The sequence below is a fragment of the Mercenaria mercenaria genome, chromosome 3 (genome assembly GCF_021730395.1).
Source record: "Mercenaria mercenaria strain notata chromosome 3, MADL_Memer_1, whole genome shotgun sequence".
In the NCBI taxonomy this organism is placed as follows: Eukaryota; Metazoa; Mollusca; class Bivalvia; order Venerida; family Veneridae; genus Mercenaria; species Mercenaria mercenaria.
The window spans coordinates 7,226,991-7,249,723 of NC_069363.1; the positions used below are offsets into that span (position 1 = coordinate 7,226,991).

At 33.7% G+C, this 22,733-nt stretch overlaps 1 protein-coding gene across 2 annotated transcripts in view; it reads left to right on the forward strand.

The window, feature by feature from the left end:
- Window positions 1-20,591, forward strand: part of LOC123525470 (glutamate receptor ionotropic, NMDA 3A-like) — a 293,441-nt gene extending 272,850 nt beyond the window's left edge. For both annotated transcript variants that reach the window (XM_045304534.2, XM_045304533.2), the window contains 4 exons: window positions 2,758-2,877; window positions 4,517-4,593; window positions 6,155-6,169; window positions 14,340-20,591. In XM_045304534.2, coding sequence (XP_045160469.1) covers window positions 2,758-2,877; window positions 4,517-4,593; window positions 6,155-6,169; window positions 14,340-15,285 — 1,158 coding nt within the window. In that variant the 3' untranslated portion in view covers window positions 15,286-20,591. The remainder of the gene's footprint in view (window positions 1-2,757; window positions 2,878-4,516; window positions 4,594-6,154; window positions 6,170-14,339) is intronic.
- The last annotated feature ends 2,142 nt before the right edge of the window (window positions 20,592-22,733 follow it).

Sequence of the window (22,733 nt, forward strand, 5' to 3'; positions counted from 1 at the left end):
TAAGTGCAAGCGTCCTTAGTTACCTTTATGTTTATGTACAATATTTATCAAAAATATAGACTGATTTGATCATTATGGTGTGACCACAGTTATAAGAAATATAGCATAATGGGATAGAATCAGAAAATTGCGTTTTAGTTATGAATATAATGCTGGTATGTACTATATATCTTAAGACAAAATATTTGTATTTATTTCCTTTGCAAAGGAGATTTCATTTAGTGGAAAAAAAAAACAGATATAAACATAATATCAAGAAAATCTAAATCTGAAAAGATCCCGAAAGTAATAAATCTAACCTGACACGCCCCTTTGCACCTGAACAGTCCAAACCCCCGTGATGACTATAGCCTTTAATGCCGATTATTGTGGAATGGGTAATATTCGCGAAGATTTCATTCCCGATTCAAAACACTGGTGAATATTAAGAAGCATTACCTACCGAAGTATTAAAAACTAAGGAGAGCGAATTCTTTCAGTAGCGAGAAACACATATTGCTATAAACATGAAGGATTATAACATATCTTGATATTTACAGTACAGTCGTTGGTCCTAAGTAGAACGACAGGTTTTCAACTGATATTTGAACAGAACAAAACATAAAGATCTACATTTCATTACAGTGAACGCAAGTTGAGATCCGTTACTGTAATTAATCATTCTTCGCTAACGACGACGTTATTATTATAGAACGTTGGTCGAGTTTCCTCCTGTTGTCCTTATTTCATTATAGGATTTTAACAGTGAACGTTTACAGTCATTTCTTCAGACCCTCCACTATACCTAAGTCCGTTTTGTCTATGGACTCGGAAGGCATGGGTTTTAAGATGTATACGTTTAGAGGAGTAACCATGTGAATTGTCTTAATTTTACGCCATCTCTCATAAAAATATTCTAAAAAAGTCTGCTTTTTATCCGACAAAGATTACTTCGCTAATTATTTGAAATTCATTGTTGCCTCTATACCAGACAACAGCCCAAGTCATGGAACCAACAATTACGCTCATAGGTTCTACCTAAATAGTTCGTTTTCGAAACGTTAACATTATTTTGTACTGCACTGTATTCCAATGTGTTGATGCATATTTCATTATGAGCCCAAGTAAATATTATATCAAGGCAAATTACGACTTTTTTTGATACTCGAATGTAACTGGGTTAATCTTTAAAAATCGGTGCACTATACCCTATAGTATATCATTTTTTCGAGCTTATTATTTTAATTTGAATAGTTTTAAATCTCAGTGTTACCAACGTACATGTATAAATAAGATATATTGTATATTTTTTTAGTGCACCCCTCTAACTTATAAGCCGAACACGAACATCTGTCGTTCATAATATTTTCTTACAATAACACACTTAATATCAATTTTACTTTATGTGTAAAATATATAATTATTAACATGTTATGTAGTAAGTAAGGCCGTATTATTTATCCAATCTGTATAACCGTACAATCGTTAAAAGCCAGCTTTTTGATCAGCAAGTTGAAGTGGTTGACATTAGGGAAGATTGTTTTGACATAGGATGTCTTGATCAGCGTTCTTCTTATTGATTCTTTATATTTGAACAAACAGCTCAAATAATACTCGACAATAGCAAATATTTGACCGGTGGGCCAAACTCGATTATGCAGAAAATTCAATCAAACAGTCAAACAATTTTTCCTAGAAATGGATCAGTAGATGGCCTTGTTTTGATTGCGTGTTACATATCAACGAGAGTACATATATTTTTTCGAATGTAGCGCACTTGCACTAACAATTGCAGAACGAACAGAAACTATTGTTGGAATGCTTGATATAATTGAGAATTAATCTATAAAAAATATAAAGACTGATTGTATGACTTTGTTCACAACAAGAATGTACTCATTTTGTACGAAATATTAGATATGTCTCAAGGGACCGGTCTAGAGACATTTATATTCTACATAATTCTAGGATTAAGTGTATCATTTTGACTAAATATACAAGAAAGAATATTACACAAGGTTCTATTGAGGGAAAAAAATCATTTAGTTCACATGGAAATAAAAACGACTTTAAGTCGTTTTACATTTTAATCGAAAAGCTTATCGACAGGTAAAAGATTTCAGTCACCTAGGAAATATCTTTGATTTCTTTGCTTTGGAACTGACAAAGGCATGTATATTCGTATGTTTTTAACATAATGTAGTAATACAGTTAATGACAGTTCTGGTACATTTTGATTCATTAAGATTTGATGATGTTCATGCTTGTGTAATACGTTTGCACCTCATTCCGTACACATTTATAAAAATAATATTTTGGAAAATCAATTGCATAAGTACGAAAAAAGGCATGTCTTGGGCATGTCTTATACATTAATTTGCAGCGTTTACGTACATGTAAACGACGTGTACTTGGAGCTCAGAACACTTACTGAAATTTTGGTTCGGGAACAAGTGTGCTTGTAGAATGAATGTAAACTGATAACTGTTTACAGGGGTAACTTTCAAGTCGAGGTTTCGCGATTTGATAGACACCAGGCTTCTTTGCGTGAAAAAAGAACGATTCGCGCTTCATAGTTGTTTACTATAAATGTAGAGAAGATGTGTATCATTTACGAGATTTTAAAACTAGTCTTGTTTGTCGTTGTCATAACAAATAAAATCAAACATTTAGTGAAAATAAAATACAAACCATCATTATATTTTGAATATTACCCATTCTACAATATACTATATTTTTTCCTGTTTGTAGATGTGTGTTTCATTTGTATTTATTCAGCGTTTGCACAGATCCATAACCAGTGCACATCTAGTACCAGCACATGAGACCTGTAGGGAAATGCTTGGTATAATGAAAAACAGGGATTTCATGAAACTCTTCCAGAAAAATACAATCAAAGTAAGTATAATATCAGTATATTTTACGTCATCCCAAAATCATAGAAAGAAACGACTGTTTTACATGAAAATTGAACAGCGTATAAAATATGTATATTAGTCTAAAACGATTGTTGATTTACTGATGTATGGTTAAACTCCGGCAAAAATTGCATGAAGTGGGGGGGGGGGGGCACTTCCGGATAATTCAGCGCTTCAAAAACTCACCATTTTCAAATAGCTTTATATTACATATCTTCGTTTTGATGCATTTGCAACCCAGTGCTGCAATTTCACATGACAAGGTTAAACATCGTTTTCAGCAATTTTGAAAACTGTTTCTATCTATTTCTTTACAAATGGAATTCAGCTTTAAAGGGGAACACTTTTTGGATAGCATTTTAAGTAATGGACAGTGAAATAAACTTCGATCGCGAACGGACAAAAACAAATAGCGTATCTAAACTTATTGTTTTTGTGCTTAGTAAGTCAAAGGTTAAGGTTACAGGGGCCTTGAACCTTAAAAACGGTCTCCGCTAAATAACATGAGATCCTCTTTACCTAGAACCGTCAAACTTAAGTGCATGATTGGGTTTATAAATTATTTGTTTGGGAGTCAATAGGTCAAAGGTCAAGGTCACAGGTACCTGAACCTTGAAAACTATTTTTTTCTGCACTGTACTTTGAGAACCGCTCAACCTAGAACTTTCAAATTTAATAGCATGTTTAAATTTATGATGAAGATGATTCCTATTGTTTCCTTGGTCAGTAAATCTAAGGTCAAGGTCAAACAGGGTCTGGAAATTGGACAACTCATCATAGAGGCATATCGAGGGTTCAACGCAATAAGGCGTATCTACATATAATAACTATATGTAGATACGCCCTTATTGCGTTGAACCCTCGGTATGTGTTTTACAAACATCTCCCTTATCTTTGAGTGTTTAGATCTCTAATAGTCGTCTTGTTTATGTGGCATAATGGCTAATTCACTGGCGTCCTCAAAAACAAAATATTGTATAGGATTTTGCTTTCCCTAGGCGTACTAAGTTCAAAACACTATTCGCCTTAATTGGATTTGTGATTGAACTTGGTATGGTTCGGTTGCATCATAATATTTATCATGTCTTATTGTCGTGCTAGGTATATCGGAAAATTGGTAAGAACCCTCTCTTTGCCAGACAGAAGGTTTGATATTGTTGATGCTGGTAGTAAGAGAACTGAAATATATCCGCTGTACCCCAACTCTCCTATAAAATGTTACAACACTTTCTTAAAGTAAGATGACCGTTGTATTGAAACAAATGCTCTCTAACACATACACAAAAACAGAATATAAATAACATGTTGGAGGTGGTTTGAGACTGATTTCCAAACCGTCTCTCATAACTTTTAGCCCCAGCCTATGTCTATAAAATACGTGAAAACTAGTTACAGCAGCATAAGTTGAATTTCGAAAATAACACATTATTATTATTGTTTCTTATGGTTGTTTATTGATATATTTCTGTACTTACTTTATGACAGTTTCATAATGATTCCAATTTCCTGTCTACAAATGAAGTATATAAAAATGCTATTTTGTGTCCAGTCTTACAGACAGAAGAAAAAGCCTTGGAGCAGAAATGATTATCATTTACGTCATAACTTCTTTTTTGCAGACTAGTAAAATGGCAGACGCAGCCAAAAGGAAACGACTGAATAGAAATTTCTTCGACATAATAGAAAAAGCTAAATGGTACGTACTCAATCAAATTTCTATTCCTCTTCATTATGCCAGGATATTTTTCCTACGGGAATATTTTTACTGATTAGTGATTTATGGAAATACAAAAGAGTAGGTGGCTGTTGCTGTGTATGTATGTTGAACTATTCTTTCTTATCTAAGGGAGATAGTATGTGTGTATTTTTTTTACTCTCTAACACACAATCACATAGAGAGAGAGAGAGAGAGAGAGAGAGAGAGAGAGAGAGGGTTGAGAGCAGGACAAACAGAGAAAGAGAGTGAACGAAGAAGGAGCGTAAGAGAGATAACATGAGAATGTTAAACCTTTTTTTTTTTCATATATAGTTGCTTATGCCGAGATTTGTTTGTCACGATATTTATTCTATTTAGAATGTTTCACGCCATATATCCTGTATATGTTGTTCTTTAATGGCTGAGAGGACTGTATTGCAAACTAGTATCATTGTTGTAACATAATCATTAAATTATCATCAGTATATATTTTGAGAATGATTATACTAATATTCTTATGAATTATATTGTATTATCATTATACGTTAGCTCATATTAGCCGAAATTGGTCCTTCTTTTGGACGTCCATTACTAGAACATCAACAAATTTTGGTTTCATTACTGCGCACAAATAAGCTCTACTTTACCGAAGTATAAACTGATAGATTTGCTAAAAATGAACACTGGAAAGTATGGCGAGTTTTGACTATTTGTATATACGAGAGAAAATATTCTCTCAAGTGGTTAAAAGTTTATATAATTTCAAAGTGCATATATGAGCCTTACACCATGCTATTGCCATACTGCTCAGATGAGCGATAAAGGGCCGTTCGTTATTAAAACCATCATTGTCATCGTCATAATTACTGCTTTTAAGCCAGTTGGCAATTCATCACTTGCAAAGCTACTGTACACAATCACGAAGTGTGACAGTCACTATTGTGAAAATTTTAAAAAAAAACAAATCTTAAAATACAATTTTGAAAATGACCGCAGTTAAAACATAATTGAATACTATATCTTTATATATTCGAAATCAGCGTCCGATGTATCAAATAATTAGCATTTAATATTGATAGCTGCTACTCAGATCGAGAGTGCCGAAATAACAGAAGGCTGTTGACTGCTATATCCCTAAGACTGAATGCTAAACCATGCGGAATACAGTTTGAACTTGCGGCCAGTTTAGCAAATGTCACCATCATCACCATCATCAAAATTAGCATGCTTATAATCGATACTATAATCTATCATATATGTCACTATTCATATCAATAAAATTATCATATTATCATTATTATTATTGTTGTTGTTGTTGTTGTTACTATTATTCATAATTGATATGATCTTTAGCTACAACAACAACATCATCATATGACATAATGTTATTACTACTGATTATATCTGAATATGCAATTTCACTTCCTATTTAAAACAATAGGGTTCATTTGTATATTCTATTCGCAGTCATACTTTATACATGTATGCTTGTATATATAATAGCTGTTATTAAACCGTAGCTCAATGCATTGAATAATGCTCTTTGTGCTTTTGCCAACAGCCCAACATCAATAGCGTAAGTATGCTCAGTTTTCAAGCGAGGTTGGTCACGAAACTCACTCTTACCTTATGACTTTCTTCCGCTTTGCTCCATAATTCTTTTTAGTTTGCAGTCAGTGTTTTTGCCATCTGCCAAAGAAATGTTTTACAAGAATTAAAATCTTAATCGATGTATACCGACTCGTGATATGAAACAAACTCACAAACTGATTATGACGTTATTACCTCCCTTTGATGCATAAATATATTGACAAGAACATTGTAACTTCAAGTGCATTTGACGTTGAAGATGTAAAGTCGACTTTATTCATCATAAATAATATACAGTCAAATTGGCTTGAGATACAACGTTTGTTAAGACCCACTTGTAGCATGAAAACACTTTTTTTAGTTTCGTGAATCGCCTATGCTGTAGTGCCTGGTATTTGACTTATCTAATATCTAACAGTGACCTGTAGATTTGTGAAGGTATTATGAAAAATGATTTTGCTTTCATTTCAATCAGTAAGAATCAAACTAATCAATTTTATTAAAGACTAACTAGAATTTATATGTTTGCGTATAAATGATAAGAACAGAAAATAATTCTGGATACATTTATTACTTATATGAAATACACTAAGAACTAAATCCCCAGCTCTACAATAACGTGTCTGAAAAAAGCTGACGTGAAATACATCACATGAGGTATTTCCCTCACTCATTACATTGTCTGTGTGTTCGAGTTTATACACATCTATAAAGTCAGAATCTTCTCCAAACACATCACATTAAAACGTTCTCCGGTAACACCTTGATCCCCTTGAGATTAAACTTTAATTTCCTTTAGGAATGGATTACAGAATTTTCTCGCTTGCGGCTCCAAACAAATTTCGATTTGAATCATCCTTAATTCAGATGAGGTACTGTTTGAGTAACATTTTCCGTAACATAGCTTTTTCCCAGTTTTTTTCTCCAAATATAAGGTAATGCTATTAACAGCATAAACCACTGTTGAGGTGTAAAATATGAAAGTAGTTTTGAATTCGTCAAAAACCAACTGTGACAGACCTGTAATAAGGATAAAACCAACATAGTATTATGGTTAAAATATTTTTGTTTTCATTTAGCCAAAACTTTATAAGGGGAGTTTCCTATTAAAATGCATTTTCCCATAGAACCGTAATTATTGAAATGTTGGCAAAATTCATAGACCACCATTACTGTTAAAAGGGGTGCTAACCAAAATCCATACTGTCTGAATGGCGACCAGTGCATATCTTGATCAGACTGCACCGATGTGCAGCCTGATCAGGACCTACACTGGGTGCAAAGGCAGAATCAAACGCGTCCAGCATGATAAGGGAGATCAAAGGTTATTATCATTAACATGTAGGACCGGTATTGGAACAATATTGTAAGAATTGAATTTTTCGGTGATTGGAATTAAATCACTAAATTAACACAAAACAGCTCGTATTTTCAATTACATCTCAATTCCTGAACTAGCTTGCTAGAATTCAAAGAAAAAGAAAAACTATTGATGCACATTCTTTGTTTAAAGCCATAAAAATAACCAATATCTTTAAACTGTTAATGCGGTGTTCATTGTAAAAGAATGAGAGTTTGCGCGGGTTGTAAAAGCGAGACAAATCTTACAAGCTAAATTATGAACACGAATATGAGTATATCCCTTTGCAACCGACTGCTAGTTTGACTCTTCTTTTTCGACTGCTTTATGTGATGACAAACAGCTTTAAACAACTGTTTCTATTATTTATTATTTACATACTATTCGTTCTTTCTCTTTGTTAAAATGCATTTGACTTTCCAGCCTCTGAAAAGGCAAGATCAGGGACATACTGTATTCTGCTTTTCTATATTCCTTAAAATAAAATATAATACAAGGATAAGAATGGGCAAATTATATATTTGTCTCAGAAATTTATCCTCTTCTATTTTACCATATCTGTGCAGACCAACCGGCGCTTGAAACATATACTTTTGCATGAATTGTTAATGAATATTAATCATACCACGGGCGTAGCAAAACGTGCATAAAATGACAAAAAATAACTTTATTTTGCATGTCAAAAGTTTAGCAAAATAATTATGATAAAAACTAGTGATTCAAAGAAAGAGTAGTTTAGTTATTTACTTGATCTTCCATCACACGTGATGCGACCATCTGTTGTCCACCCGTCCGTTCATCCGCTGTAGGGAATCAACATTATCTAACTGATAGCTCTAAGCTCTTTTGGAAGCAGGAATTGTGGCCCCTAAAACTATTTTTCTCCTGAACTACCTAATCATTTGATGGAATTCATTCAATTTTGGCTGAGGACATCTAGTCATGAGAAATCAAATTTATATAATTTTAAAGCACATTTACGATTCCTAGAGATCAAGGGCATGTGTCACTAACGTGTTATGTAGATTTTGCTCTCTTCTTTACCAGATGGAATTCGTCAATTTTTAGCTTCAAGTATCTTCTAAGGAAAACAATTCATAGTTTTGATCCCCAAAGTGTTCCATTTCCATATGCCGCCTCACCCACCCCCACTCCAACACACATACGCAGGGATATTTCGCCTGTATCAATGTGTTATGCTTCAATGCATATTCTGTCCTAGAAACAGTGATTCAACATTTGATACCCTTCTTCTTTAACAGATATATAGGGGTACATCACTGGATTGTACGATTTGCAGATTGTGCAGATGGTTGGTGTCTCTGATCACACTAGAGTTATAATAAGACATTTTACTTTATCTCTTTTTGCTGATAAAATAGAATCCGCATTCAACCAAATTTAGCTGAGATCTTTTTTTAAAAACTATCTTTGGTGGTTCTGGCACGTTTGCAGCTTGTGTTTCGTAAATGATGGATTAATCATGTTGGTCATAAATGAATTTCACTTATGAACTTCTAAGTTGTTTTCAATCAAACATGGCGAGAAGCAGTAGCAGGAGCTAGGATTTAAAACTTAAATTAGGTCTCTTAACCCCTTTATTAGTTATAAAATAATTTGTACTTCAAAAAAGTACTTTGAAATGATTAACGAAACCCAAGCAAAGGCGGTACTTTGCCAAGTCTAATGTAAATGTTTCCATATCACTAAGAAAAAAAATTATCAGACATGGTTGAGCGATAAAACCTTTAAAATATGTAAACTATAGCATATGAAAACGTATCATTATGATGATTTGGTGGTTAAGCAAAGTAAAAACCGATTTAAGATTCGTGTAATGCGTTTGGTTATTGCCCTTTTATCATAGATTGTTTTCAAATTATGCCTCATACATTATTAGTCCCCTACTGGTTGAAAACCAGTTTTGGGGACTATAGGAATGCGCTTTTCCGTCCGTCATTCCGTCCGTCCGCAATTTCGTGTCCGGTCCATAACTCTGTCATCCATGAAGGGATTTTAATATAACTTGGTACAAATGTTTCCCATGAAGAGACGACGTATCATGCGTAAAACCCGGACCCCTATCTTAAAGGTCAAGGTCACAGTTGGAGGTCAAAGGTCAACAGGGATTTTTTCCTGTCCGATCCATAACTGCCATCCATGAAGGGATTTTAATATTAATTGGCATAAATGTACCTCATAATAAGAGAATGTGTCATGTACAACTTTCAGACCCCTAGCTTAAAGGTCAAGGTCACACTTGGCAGTCAAGTGTGAACATGGCTTGAACAGGGTCTGTTTCGTGTCCGGTCCATAACTCTGTCATTCATCAAGGGATTTTAATATCACTTGGCACAAATGTTCCCCATGATGAGACGACGTGTCTTGCGGAAATCCCGTACCCCTGGCTTAAAGGTCAAGGTCACAATTGGAGGTCAAAGGTCAACAGGGTTTTTTTCCTGTCCGGTCCATAACTCTGCCATCCATGAAGGGATTTTGATATTACTTGGCACAAATGTTCCCCATGATGAAACGATGTGTCCAGCGCAAAACCCGATCCCTAGCTTAAAGATCAAGGTCACACTTAGAGGTCAAAGGTCAGTGGGACATTTGTCCTGTCCAGTGTATAACTTTGTCATGCAAAACAGGATTTGAATATTACTTGGCACAAATGTTCACCACTATAAGACGGAGTGTCATGCGCAAGAACCTGGTCCCTAGGTCGAAGGTCAAGATCACCCATAGAAGCCAAAAGTCAGATACAAGAATGACTTTGTCTGGAACATTTCTTCTTCATGCATGGAGGGATTTTGATGTAACTTGGCATAAATGTTTACTACCATAAGACGGATTGTTGTGTGCAAGAACCAGGTCCCTAGGTCTAAGGTTAAGGTCACATGCCAAATTCAAGAATGACATTTTCCGGAGCATTTTTCTTCATCCATGGAGGGATTTTGATGTAACTTGGTACAAATGTTCACCACTGAGGCATCCTTGTTTTTAGAATTGTGTCCCCTTGTTGTTACTATAAATAGCTTATATTGTAACTTATTTATTACAGGCCTTAGGGAACATCGAGACCAGTTTTCTGTGGTACACCATCCATGTTACATCTAATTTTTACGTGTATTTTGACCTGTCTCTACGTGGTCAAGAGTTTTATGTGGACTTGTAATACAGAATTTTTTTTTTACTATAAATAACTTACCTTTTTGATAATTGGCCAAAAGATGTTATATGAAAACAATTATAGGTTTTTATATATACAAATTTTAATCCAAGTGTTTTGTTATTACATATTGTATATATAGTACAATATTGTTTATACAGATATCAGTTCATTATGTTGTACTGCAGTAGAGAAAATTAGGTCCTTCCAGTAGGTGACTTTGTATTGCATGGCAATACTTCATTCACTTGTTCTCCCTTACATTGTATGTATATACCAGATTGTTCACATTTAGTCCGAAGTACTTTTATTTGTTTCTGTTTCATTATCTTCATAATTGTTTGGTGTCATACATATGTCTTTGAGTGAAAATGTAATGAAATATAATTAATATTATTTAAAAAAAGTTCAAACTAAAACGAATGTAGAAATGTCAAAATTACAAAATGCTACAAATATCAAATGTTTATTTATGTTTCCTGAAATGACTATATACATTTTGCAGGAATGTTAAGACACAATTATGATCAAGAAAAAAAAACCCTGCCCGACTTGTTTTGAACAAATTTGGTATATACAGATACATATTAAGAACAGTGGTTTATGATGTGTTACACAACTAAAATAGAATTGACAACACAAAACCCTCCATGATCCTTAATAAGGACTTATACGACATTTAATAACGTACCTATAGTTGATTCCTACGAAAGCTACGCTCGAAGGTATAACTGCATTGATATATTTTGATACTATTGATTATAAAGTGGACCCTAAATTCCCTCCTATGTGCACAGATTATATATAGTCGCCTTGTGACTGCATATCTTTATATAGATATATAACCCAATATAATCTATGTACTCCTTGCTTTATTGTAGAGCTCGTGTTCATGTAATGTACTTGGTTACCTCCCCTAATGAGATGTTGCATTTTTAATTATGTCATTAACCGTTGCTCCCCATAAGTAGGATTTGATAATCTCTGGGCTATTGCTCCTGGTAGAATACTCTCTAAACAAGGAAGAAATAAAATTTCGCAGGAAACACTTTGCAAGATTACATCGCGAAGTATACAGTAGTTCTTTTCTATACAAATGATTTATGATTGAACTTAATATATATAAGTAAGTCCTGTATTTAAAGACTACACAGATATAAAACATTCGGTTTCGAGGCTTTGAATTGCTCTTAATCCATCGTTTCATTAACAAGATTTCTTAATTGAGCCACGCCATGAGAAACCCAACATAGTGGGTTTGCGACCAGCATGGATCTAGACCAGCCTGCGCATCCGCGCAGTCTTGTCAGGATCCATGCTGTTCGCTTTCATAGTCTATTGCAATTAAAGAAACTGTTAGCGAACAGCATGGATCCTGACCAGACTGCGCGGATACGCAGGCTGGTCTGGATCCATGCTGGTCGCAAAGCCACTATGTTGGTTTTCTCATGGCACGGCTCATTTCTTAATTTATTCTTCTCTAACTGTCAGACGCAGTCATTCATATAATACATAATGTGTAATACATTTGTAGGCAATAGTTACTTTAAAGGTTATTTTGTTTGTAAAATACAAATTTAGAACTCTAGTACTTACAGTTAAATTGACTTTCGTCTGTTTTGTAGAGAACATAAAACATATTTTTCAAATGTACTTCTTTCGTGGAGAGCTGTAGTATATGGGTCTAATCAAAGTGATGGTCTTGTATCTTATTTGTCGTGTTTCATCACTGTGACATTTTCACATTTCTTCTTTCATTTTCAATTTGAAGCTGTTGAATTGTTTTAAGTGGTATGTTCTATACGTGTTATAAAACACATATTAACATCTGTATGAAGCATTTCTAATTTCTTCGGACTATTCTGCATGTAACGAATAGCAGTGGTCACTGAAGTGTAAAAATCAAATTATTGAAGGGAGATAACCAAAAACTTCACATGAACCGTAATATTCTACTGTCCAACTATATATATATATATGCATATAAATGTGTATTATGTAATCACCTCAAAATGTTTTCTCCACATGTTTCTTTCTTTGCTCGTTATGGAGTTGATTTACATGCAAGCTTATAAAAGCATTTTTTACTAAAAACAAGTGTATAGTATGCATTCAAACCTGCGTAATTTGTTTTATTTTTCGCATTAAAATGAAGCTGCTTTTGAGGTTTGGTTGTTGCTTTTATCTTGCTTTTTATGATAATATCTTAATAACAGTGCTTATATTGTTTTCATTTATTCAGTTTCATTGGGATTGTGTTATTCATGAATTTATTATATCAGTTAGCTTTTGATTTCATGAGGCTTGTCAAAACTCCATAACTAATTACAAAACGAGCCGTTTAAACAGGCATAACCGGACAGGGGTAATAGAAGATAATTCTGTTAAATATTTTTTTCTTTGATATAACAGAGTGCTTACTTGAAATTACTTGCTAGAATTTGATTTTTTTATAATTTGCATGCAGAGACCTGAAGTAGATGTAAATACAACATATATGGTATCCCAACCACCGGCCGGTGCCAACACTAGCCTGATTATAACCACACTTTTGGAAAACATGTTAGACATAGTTATGATTATTGTCTCACTAGCAAAACTGTTTGCAGAAAATATGTGACCTCTTTACTAAGCACAAAGAGGACATAATTTAAAGTATTTCAGAGAGGCTTATTGTTTGTGACTAATGCAGTGTGCAAACTTTCAAAACTTAACAAGAAATGTGCACCAAAACAAAATAATAACCAGACCCTGCCAATTTTCTGAATACAAAAAAAAAATCATATTTCTCACCAAATGAATTTTTGAAAATTTGATTTTCGGCCTACTCACCTATCAAATAATGATTGAAAAGTGTAAAGGCTTAAGATCTATAATTCTAATTGTTTTGTGAGAAAATGGGCCCTAAACAGTCGTCAAGAAATAGTACATTTTTAGGTACTTTATTCTTAGAAACTGCAAGAAAGAGTACAGGTTTATTTACTGGTCAAATGTACAAAGTTGTAAAATTATAGCTCCTTAAATTTTTAAGGAAAGTGGACCTGAACAAAAAGCTTAACCAACCGACGATATCTGTCTAGACTTTTAAACGATACTTCGTGTTTTTTTTATCAGACAAGCTAAACTGTAATGACATCGTTTTCGTTTTGGCTATTAAAAAATCGGACAAGCCCATTACTCTGCCTGTCGTGTACATCATAATTAAGCCCGAAGGAATACTTTGTTTGTGTTAATAAATCCATTTTATAAAGTGATCATAACAGTAGCTTGCTCTTTTATGGTGTATTCCTGGGCTTGTAAAATCTTTGTTAGGTTTATACACACCAGACCAAACTGCCGTTAGAATAATCCATATATTATAACCTTACATTTATTTTGATTGTCATAATACTATTAAAGTATTCCAGGCACAACCATGATACAGAGTCAGATTTCCACCTAGTTCAATACAGATATTGATTTCTGTCAGTTTATGTTTATTTAGATATTAACAGAGTATTTTTAGTCTATAACAAAACAAAATATCAATTAAGTTTATATTACACACCAATAAGATAATTAATCAAATGAATCAGAATGCAAGAAAACTAGCTGCTTGTAATAATACGATGTTATGTATGTTTCCAGGATGAAGGAAATGCAGGATAACAACTTATTTGGTGACGATTCACAACCAAGTACACCTGCTCCAAAAATTACAGAAATATCCCTCAAGGATATTACACAAGTGGTCGATCTTAACGAATTTAGAAAACAAAATTTAGAGTTTAAAGGAAACTGCAGCAACTTGCTGCTTCCTGTAAAAGAAAGCAACGTCGACGATTGTTCGACAAATGAAGGTTTTGATTGGACACCACCACAAGCCAACGCTCATGATAGTTTTACAAAGGACGATTTTGACTGGATACCACCACAAAAGAGTGTACATGATTTGTCCACTGAAATACTTTCGAGCTGCTCATTTCCAGGGTCCTATTCCATAAGTGACACCACTGAGAAAGACAGTGACACAGATAACTTTGATCCGCTTAAAATCAAAGGCGAATCATCTTCATTCACAACACCATTTTTTGAAATTGAGCCAAGTTTGCAAACGATTTCAGAAACAAATCCACTAACAGCTGAAGACAATATGTATGATTCGCCATCTGAACTAGACCCTTGCCTCCCAGTTCAGAATAAGACACCAAATGGGGATATGTTTTCGGATGAGTATAAACCGAAAAGGAAAGAATTGTCATTTTCACCGGATGCTTGTTCTTCTCGTAGAGCGTCTGGCGATGCTGGCAATGAGGTTTGTGCACCTGCTATCAGACGCTTGTCTATACCAGAAACTAAGACAAAAGAGTCTAGAACTTTCCATCCTCGCAAACGACAAACCGTTCATGGGAACAGAAGAGACAAATCTCAGACAAAATTAGATATAGAACATTTTAGTAAAGAAGAACTACTACTTATGTGGAAATCGTCCGAGTTAGAGCTCAGTAACAAACTAGAAGCTGCTGTTAAAGATAAACAAAGACTTGAAACGAAACTGAATGCTCTAAAGTTACATATGAGTACACCAGTCTGACAAAACATGGAAACATAGTCTGACTTTTCAGAATGGTTTTGCAATTCATTGCAAGTCATTGTGCCTGTTTCGGGTAAGAGTCGTCAGGAGCAATTTTAAGGTGGCGAGAGACTGCTGACAGACAAAGGCTTTTATAGCTGTCAGAAAGGCAAGGGAATATAGAAAACGTGAAAATGCTTACTTGATAAAAGGAGGAACGTTGGACTGAATTTGTTCGATTATGGTTTGGAAATGTTGCTTTGATGTGATTTTTGGAGGAACGTACTGTGTGGACATATCAATGGATATATCAAAGGGACATATATATTGTCTTCTTTATGAATCATCGTTCGGATATGTCATATCATGTAAATGATTTAATCCGGTATGCCATATTTCCTTCTAGACATATTAATGTCAACCACAGAACTAAACAAAACAAAACAAATCAAAACAAAAAAAAATGCAACTGTCTATATTTAAAATTTAGTTTTCAAAATATATGAGCGATATCATTAATCTCTGTATTTGCACATTTCAGAAACAGGTTTTAGGGTATTTAGTTTAGACACAGTTGTGTGAGGAAGATGGGGAGGTTACGGTTGTCATTCAGGCAGGGTTAAGAAAGATTTATGACAAAAGATAAAGAATGGATTTTGCAAATTAGTATTTCAGCACAATATTATATGAAACAGAAAGAATTTTGATTGATGTTCATTAAGGCAAGCTTATGTTGGCAGAGAAGAAATGTAGTGTGTGATTATATTCATTTATCCATCCATTTTATACATTTAAGGTCAAGTTTATGTACGCTCATGTTGTTATCTTCATTATCATTATTTTGCCCATCCTGTTATCATCACTGCCATCATCATTGTTCATTTATCTTTGACTTCAATTTTAACACTATCATTATCATATCAATTGAAATCTGATAAGTGTGATTGTGAGTTAAATTTAGGACCACTTTATAATGTTCCGTATTTGTGTTGTTTTCACTCAGGAACCTACGCAATAATTTAATGGCAGTATTTTTATCTCCAATTATAAGACTAACGCCATGTTACTAGATGTTTTTCTTCCCTTGTTTTCCTTTGTAGAAATTTGCTTAAAGAGAAAGCTGTATATGAAGAAACTATAAAATGGCATGAAGAGAGTTGGACAACTTTTTTTCTTTTTCATTACAAGTATGCGGTGGCGCATCTTAGCCCTAAAATCTTATTCACAAATCTTTTAATGCAGCATGAATAAAATCACATCGTTACATTATTCTATTTTGTAAAAATGTTAGATATTGTTATAAACATGGAAGAAATCTCAAAAATGTTGGGGTATTTCTTTTTTTGATGATAAAATGTATTGCCTAAGTAGATTTGTTTAGTGCACCTCATTTATAAACGTATTACACGTGAAGTGTTAGATGAAAGCATCTCGCAAACATTATTCTGTAATTTAAGGATCGGATGTAAATGACTTTAATGATTGCAAACGAAAAGAAGACACAAAAATATAACATGACGTTTTTTTTACACATATAATTTATGTCGAATCCATTAAGTTTAAAAAGGCGTAAACATTGTTTGTTTCCAGTGTCCCGACCTACCCTAAATTTTTGGCCCGACCCTAAATGTTTTTATGGCCTTGGAGACTTTTTTTTCTCAACTTTTTAACAAAATGTTGCAAAACTGCACTTTCTATGCTTTAAACATGGTCAGTGATGTTAGAAATCAACTTACTGATGCTCTAAAGGCATAACCCCCTTATTTATATTCATTTTTGACACAAAAATAATTTCCCAAAAGTCTCACTTAATAAAAAACCTCAAAGAAAAAATAAATAAATAATTCCGACCTACCTACCCTAAATTATTTGAGCATGTTACCGGAAACAAAGATTATTTTAGGCCTAATGATATAGACAAAAAGAGTAATCTATTAGCATTACATAAAAGTAATAAACATTGACAGTCAGGATCTAAATCACAACATGCTTATGTTTACAGCTAAAAGTCAATATTACAAGTTTAATTTTAGATGACATGTTAGTCTAAAACCTCAACGTTTCATTTGCAGGGTTAGTTTTTAGATAGCATTTAATGACCAACCTGTTCTGTATGGAGGGTATTATCCGCGCTATAGTACAAATTGCTATGCTACTTATCTCAAATTGGATATGTCTGATTTCATAACAGTTTCTGACTTCCATTGTGTGTAAACCGATTTTTGCAAAGATCAATTTATTTTGCCCTTGTATTTTCATTACATGTTGCAGGTGAATAATTACAAATAATATTCACTCAAATGCGTGTTCTATGTATATGCTTTTGATTTGCATGTGAATAAATTGCAGATTGAAACTTTAAGATTTAGCTATTCAACCTCGAAACTTATCTTAATCAGTGATGCTTAGGTCGTTATAATGCATATCAAACATATAGAATAGTTAGTAGAAAGAACGATTTAAAACAGCAAAATGACAAAGATAGACTTGAGAAGTATCGGTAATAACAACGCAGACGGAACCCGAAATTCTGTGACGAAATCGGAAGGTACAATGGCGAATGGTGAAATATTACATCGTATGATCACCATCGTGCATTCATCCTTCGCTATTGTACTCTCGCACTTCGCTATTGTACATGCCCTTTTCACTGTCGCACTGTCGACCTCCTGTAAAGCATGCGCATAATACAAAATAAAAAGAAGGAAACCATTGACTATTTAGGGCAGGTTCCAATATTTTGCTATTTTGACAATGTCTTAAATAGTTTGACCTCGGTTCGAGCTCCGATGACTTGTAATAAACATGGTCGTGTATATATATAGGCGTTGGCTTGCGAATGAAATCGTGTTATCTTCGCCGTTTGAGATGATGTTTTAAGTAAGTAAGCCCTAGTAATCAACCCGTGTCATTGTTTACCAGGTAATGTTCAAACGTAGAAATTATGGCTATTTTGACAATGTCTGAAATGTTTTCAATCTGGTTCAAGCCCCAGTGACTACGACCTATATCTGTAGCATATTAAACATGGTTCTATAAGTATTGGTCATGGCTATCGTTTGGAAGTATGATCGAGTATATTTCGTAGCCCTAGCAGCCGGATGAAATCAAAGATGCAAGTGAAATCTAACAATTTAAAGTGATTTTTGTTATTACAATGTATAAATGCTGCTATATTTTGATGAATAAAGAAATACGACAGAGAGAAATTTAAATTTGGAAATTTCAGTGAATGCAAGTTGTAATCGTCCAGTTTACACACATGGAAGTTAGGAGTTGTCATTTTGGAGAATAAAATTTGTAATATGTAATAAAGCAATTTAAACTATAGTGAATTTCACCATCCATAGTTCTAAAGTGGTATAGTTTGATATCGTATCAAATAGATACATTAAGTGCATTGCTTACATACAGTATATGTACTGAATAATCAACATAAGATAACATTAAAGGATATAGGATATATTAGAATAAGGACAAGTATAATAAAGAGGACCATTTCTTAGCTCCTTTTTTCTCTCAGAAAGTATGCTTGACGCAAAAAGACGCCGCTAAACCGCCGCTAAACCATCCATGTATAAAACAAAAAAGACCACGGATTGTGTTATTAGCAAAGCTAAAATGAATTTTATTCTTTATCTTAATTTGTTGAGGATGTTTTAAATAGTTTTCTCATTATAGATAAACCAAAACTATATGTTGTATAATTCTCAAAATAAACTCACAATAACTCATAATTCCGGTAATGTCATACCTATTTCTAATTGTTCTACATTGAATGCACACTGCTATAACAGTGTGGTACAAGAGCAGATATACTAGTGCATACACATGACGGGAAACCCCTTTATACAGCAATAAACATCTAGTGAATCTTTATATTTTAAACATCAACATTAGATTGATGAAGGATTTTTAATATGTACGCCTAAATTATTGGACATTTTCATTATTCAATAAATTCTAAAGCAACTGGGTTTTCCTACACCTTCAGAAGCTGGAAAAGTCGCCTTGGAAATCACCTAAATTGTATTGGGGTAACTCTAAACTGAAAAACAAGGAACACTTTTTATTTGATCTCGTCATGAAGTATGATATTCAAGTCAGTTGGATAGTCTAAATATTTCATTTAATTCTATATGCATATAGTCCCCGTTTCTCGAACTACTCGTTTTCAGTAAGAAATGTCTGATTGAAATGGGCTAGTTGGTGACCATTATTGTCATAGTTTACCTAGGGGTAGAGTACAATGGCATTTTTCAGTCTGGTTCCAGTGATCCTACATGTTGCTTAAGATAGTTCTGCACGTTTGGTTAACCGGGCGTGACAGCGTAACGTTATTTATCCGGGCAACCTAAAATATACTGACTAGCGGCCGTAATACGGGTAACATAATTTTTGCGGGTAATCTATTATATCCCGTGTATAAAGTACGTAACTGTCGGCGCTTATGTCTTTCTTAATGTTTATTTTGACAATTAACAGGTTTTGATATGAAATAATTCCGGTGAAATCATAAAATAAGCAGCAATCTTAGTTCTCCAATTGCTACTTTGCGAATTGTGAAATAAATAAGTGAACGGACCTATACATTTTATCTGTCCATATGATTGTAAATATGTAAATCTATAGCTATAAAAGGTTTCACAAAATTTGTGATATTTTACATTTCTTCATGTGGATGCGATTTTTCCCGTAGAGGCTCATTGCGAACCAATATTTTCAAATTGGTCTCAACCTGTCATGCTATATGTTCCTCTACAGTTTCTATTTGTGGCGGGCACTAGCAGTGTTTGCTGTGCTCTGTGCTATCAGCTATCAGAAAACCTACCATAACCTTTGAATTTTACTTGGATTCAGTGTTTGTATGTTTTCTGGTTTTTGGGGATCATAGAGAACATTTGATTTTTTTCTAATATAATTCCGATTAAACCATTGCTAAGGGCGTCATTTCATTTCGAGTCTGCCGTTATGTTCCTTGGTTGCGTTATTTGCTTCCAAAGGATCCTTTTTACAGATTTTTAAGAAAAAAAGTCAAGCACACGACCGTATCTTTTTTTATTGACTAAAATTTCTTCGGATACAATAATTCTTTGCATAAAATATTGTTTAATAAAACTGTACATTGCACAAATATATTTGATTCAAACGTGCAGAACTACTTCAACCTGTTCTTATACCATTGTTTATTTTCTGTTGAGAATACCCATGCATTGGCTAACATTTTTGTTTGTACCAGTAAACAAAGACTATGTAAAAACGTATTTAGCGTGGCTGAAGAGGAATGATCTTTATTGTATGATTTGTTTCTGTTGCCAAAATTATAAACTGGATACTGTATGACTCTCATTTTGTTATCTTTTAAACCTTCAAAATGACCATATAACAAACGTCTATTTCATAAACTCTATTTACACTTGCTGACTTTAAGCCTTGAAGACCCGCCCTAAAAGCCAATACAAAAGTCGATTTTGCTAACGATTTGCAAGGTAAATCGGCTGCTGAATCTCGGCTTACTCTCTTTCTTGAGGCCGCTGTCATACTGGCCATTTCATTCTTCGCAAGTTCACCATTGTATCAATGTTTTAGACATCCTAAGTTTATATACAATGACTGCACAGGTAAGTGAGAACGTTGTTAAGAAAAATAAATTAGTAAGCCATCGGAACCTAAATGTTACTTGGTGAACTAACCAGAGTACTTTCATCATGGTATATTTTCAAAACATATTAAAGGCTAGGTCCATCAAATTATTGAAAGAAAGTTGTTTTGTCTGTAAATTGAACTGTATATAAAACACCAATATTACTCTACAAAACGATTGTCAATTTATTGATATATGCATTGCATTCAAGAGAAAAAAGTGCTGTATAAAATGGCCACACTTTGGACAGTTAAACGTCTTTAAAATTCACCATTTTCAAAGAACTGTTACATGCATCTGGGCATCTTCAATAATGTCCGACTGTTGTAATTTCACAGTTTTCAGCAATTGTTTACTTTTATTCCTTTACAAAATGACATTCATTTTTTAAGGGATAAACTTTTTCAGAATATTTTAAGTATTCAGTCGTACTGGACAGTACAGCCAAACATATATTGGACGGGTAGATTGTTGGTAAAGATGTTTTTCTTTTACCAAATAGTTCTCTGGTTTGGTGAAATACTGCTAAACCTTTATATGACAATGGAATAACCACTAAGCAAAAATAATCTCTCTCTCTCTCTCTCTCTCTCTCTCTCTCTCTCTCTCTCTCTCTCTGCAGTCAAATAACAGAGGTTGCACATTTACTATTAAATTGTTAGCCGTGACACTGTCATCAAGGATCGAAAATCATTTTATAACTAGCTTTGAATCTTATTCCAGCTCGAAGGTCGACATACACCTTCTTACCATGTCGAATTTCGATCAAAGCTACCCAAAAGTTTAAAATTCTGATCTGCAAAAAGCTTGATTTCATAATAGTTTTTAATTTCGAGACAGCTCAATGATCCAAATTCATACCATTTTAAAACCAAATTTCGACATGGTATTGAATTAACACCCTGTTCAGAGATTGAAATTCAAACATCGAGCTGGCACTGAATGTCAACCCAGCTCGAAAATCGAAACTGAATTTCGATATATAATCATACTCAAGATCATAATTCTGAGTTCGAAAATATCGCCTTTTTCAAGAAGCTAAATACTTTCTCCTGGTATTATTATTCGAAAATGTTGGAATTTTGAGAACAATCGAATATAAACCTGTCGCACTGCGTTTAATTTTTGAGCCTGCTAATTTAGTACTGCATTTTGAAGCAGACCGAATATCAAAATTCAAATTTTCCAATAAATGAATATCGAGCCGGTATTAAATTTAGAGCCCAGCTTGACGATCGAAATCTAATATAAAAATCACAAAAACGACAACAACAAAAATTAAAATAAACAAAGAAATTTTGACCTGGCATTGAAACTTGAAAAAAAAAAGAAAACTGAAAAGCTAAATATCGATCTAGCATTGAAAATTCAGATTTTGGAAATACTAAATTTTGATATAATATCAAATTTCAACTTGGCTGGAATATAGAAAAGTTGAATTTCCAGCTCAAATTGAATTCCAAGCCAGCTCACAAATCGGAATTCTAAGTGATACAGATGAATTACATTCTTCCCAGCTCAAATGATTTATTTCAAATTTTCATGAAATTGCTTTTAGAGATGACACTGAATTTTAAAATTTTAAAATGCCGATCAACGAGCTGACAATGACTAGAAATATTTGAATTTCGATCTTCAAGCTGGCTTTAATTTCAATTCCAGTTCGAAATTCGGTGTTTTCTTTTAATTTCAATTTCGATCTTTTAACTTGGCCAAAATTAAATACCGCCTTGAAATTCATTTTTATTTATTTTGAGCCCATCCTCCACGGGAGGGCTAAACACTTTTTGTTTAACATGAGGAAGTCATCCGTCTGATTTATGGA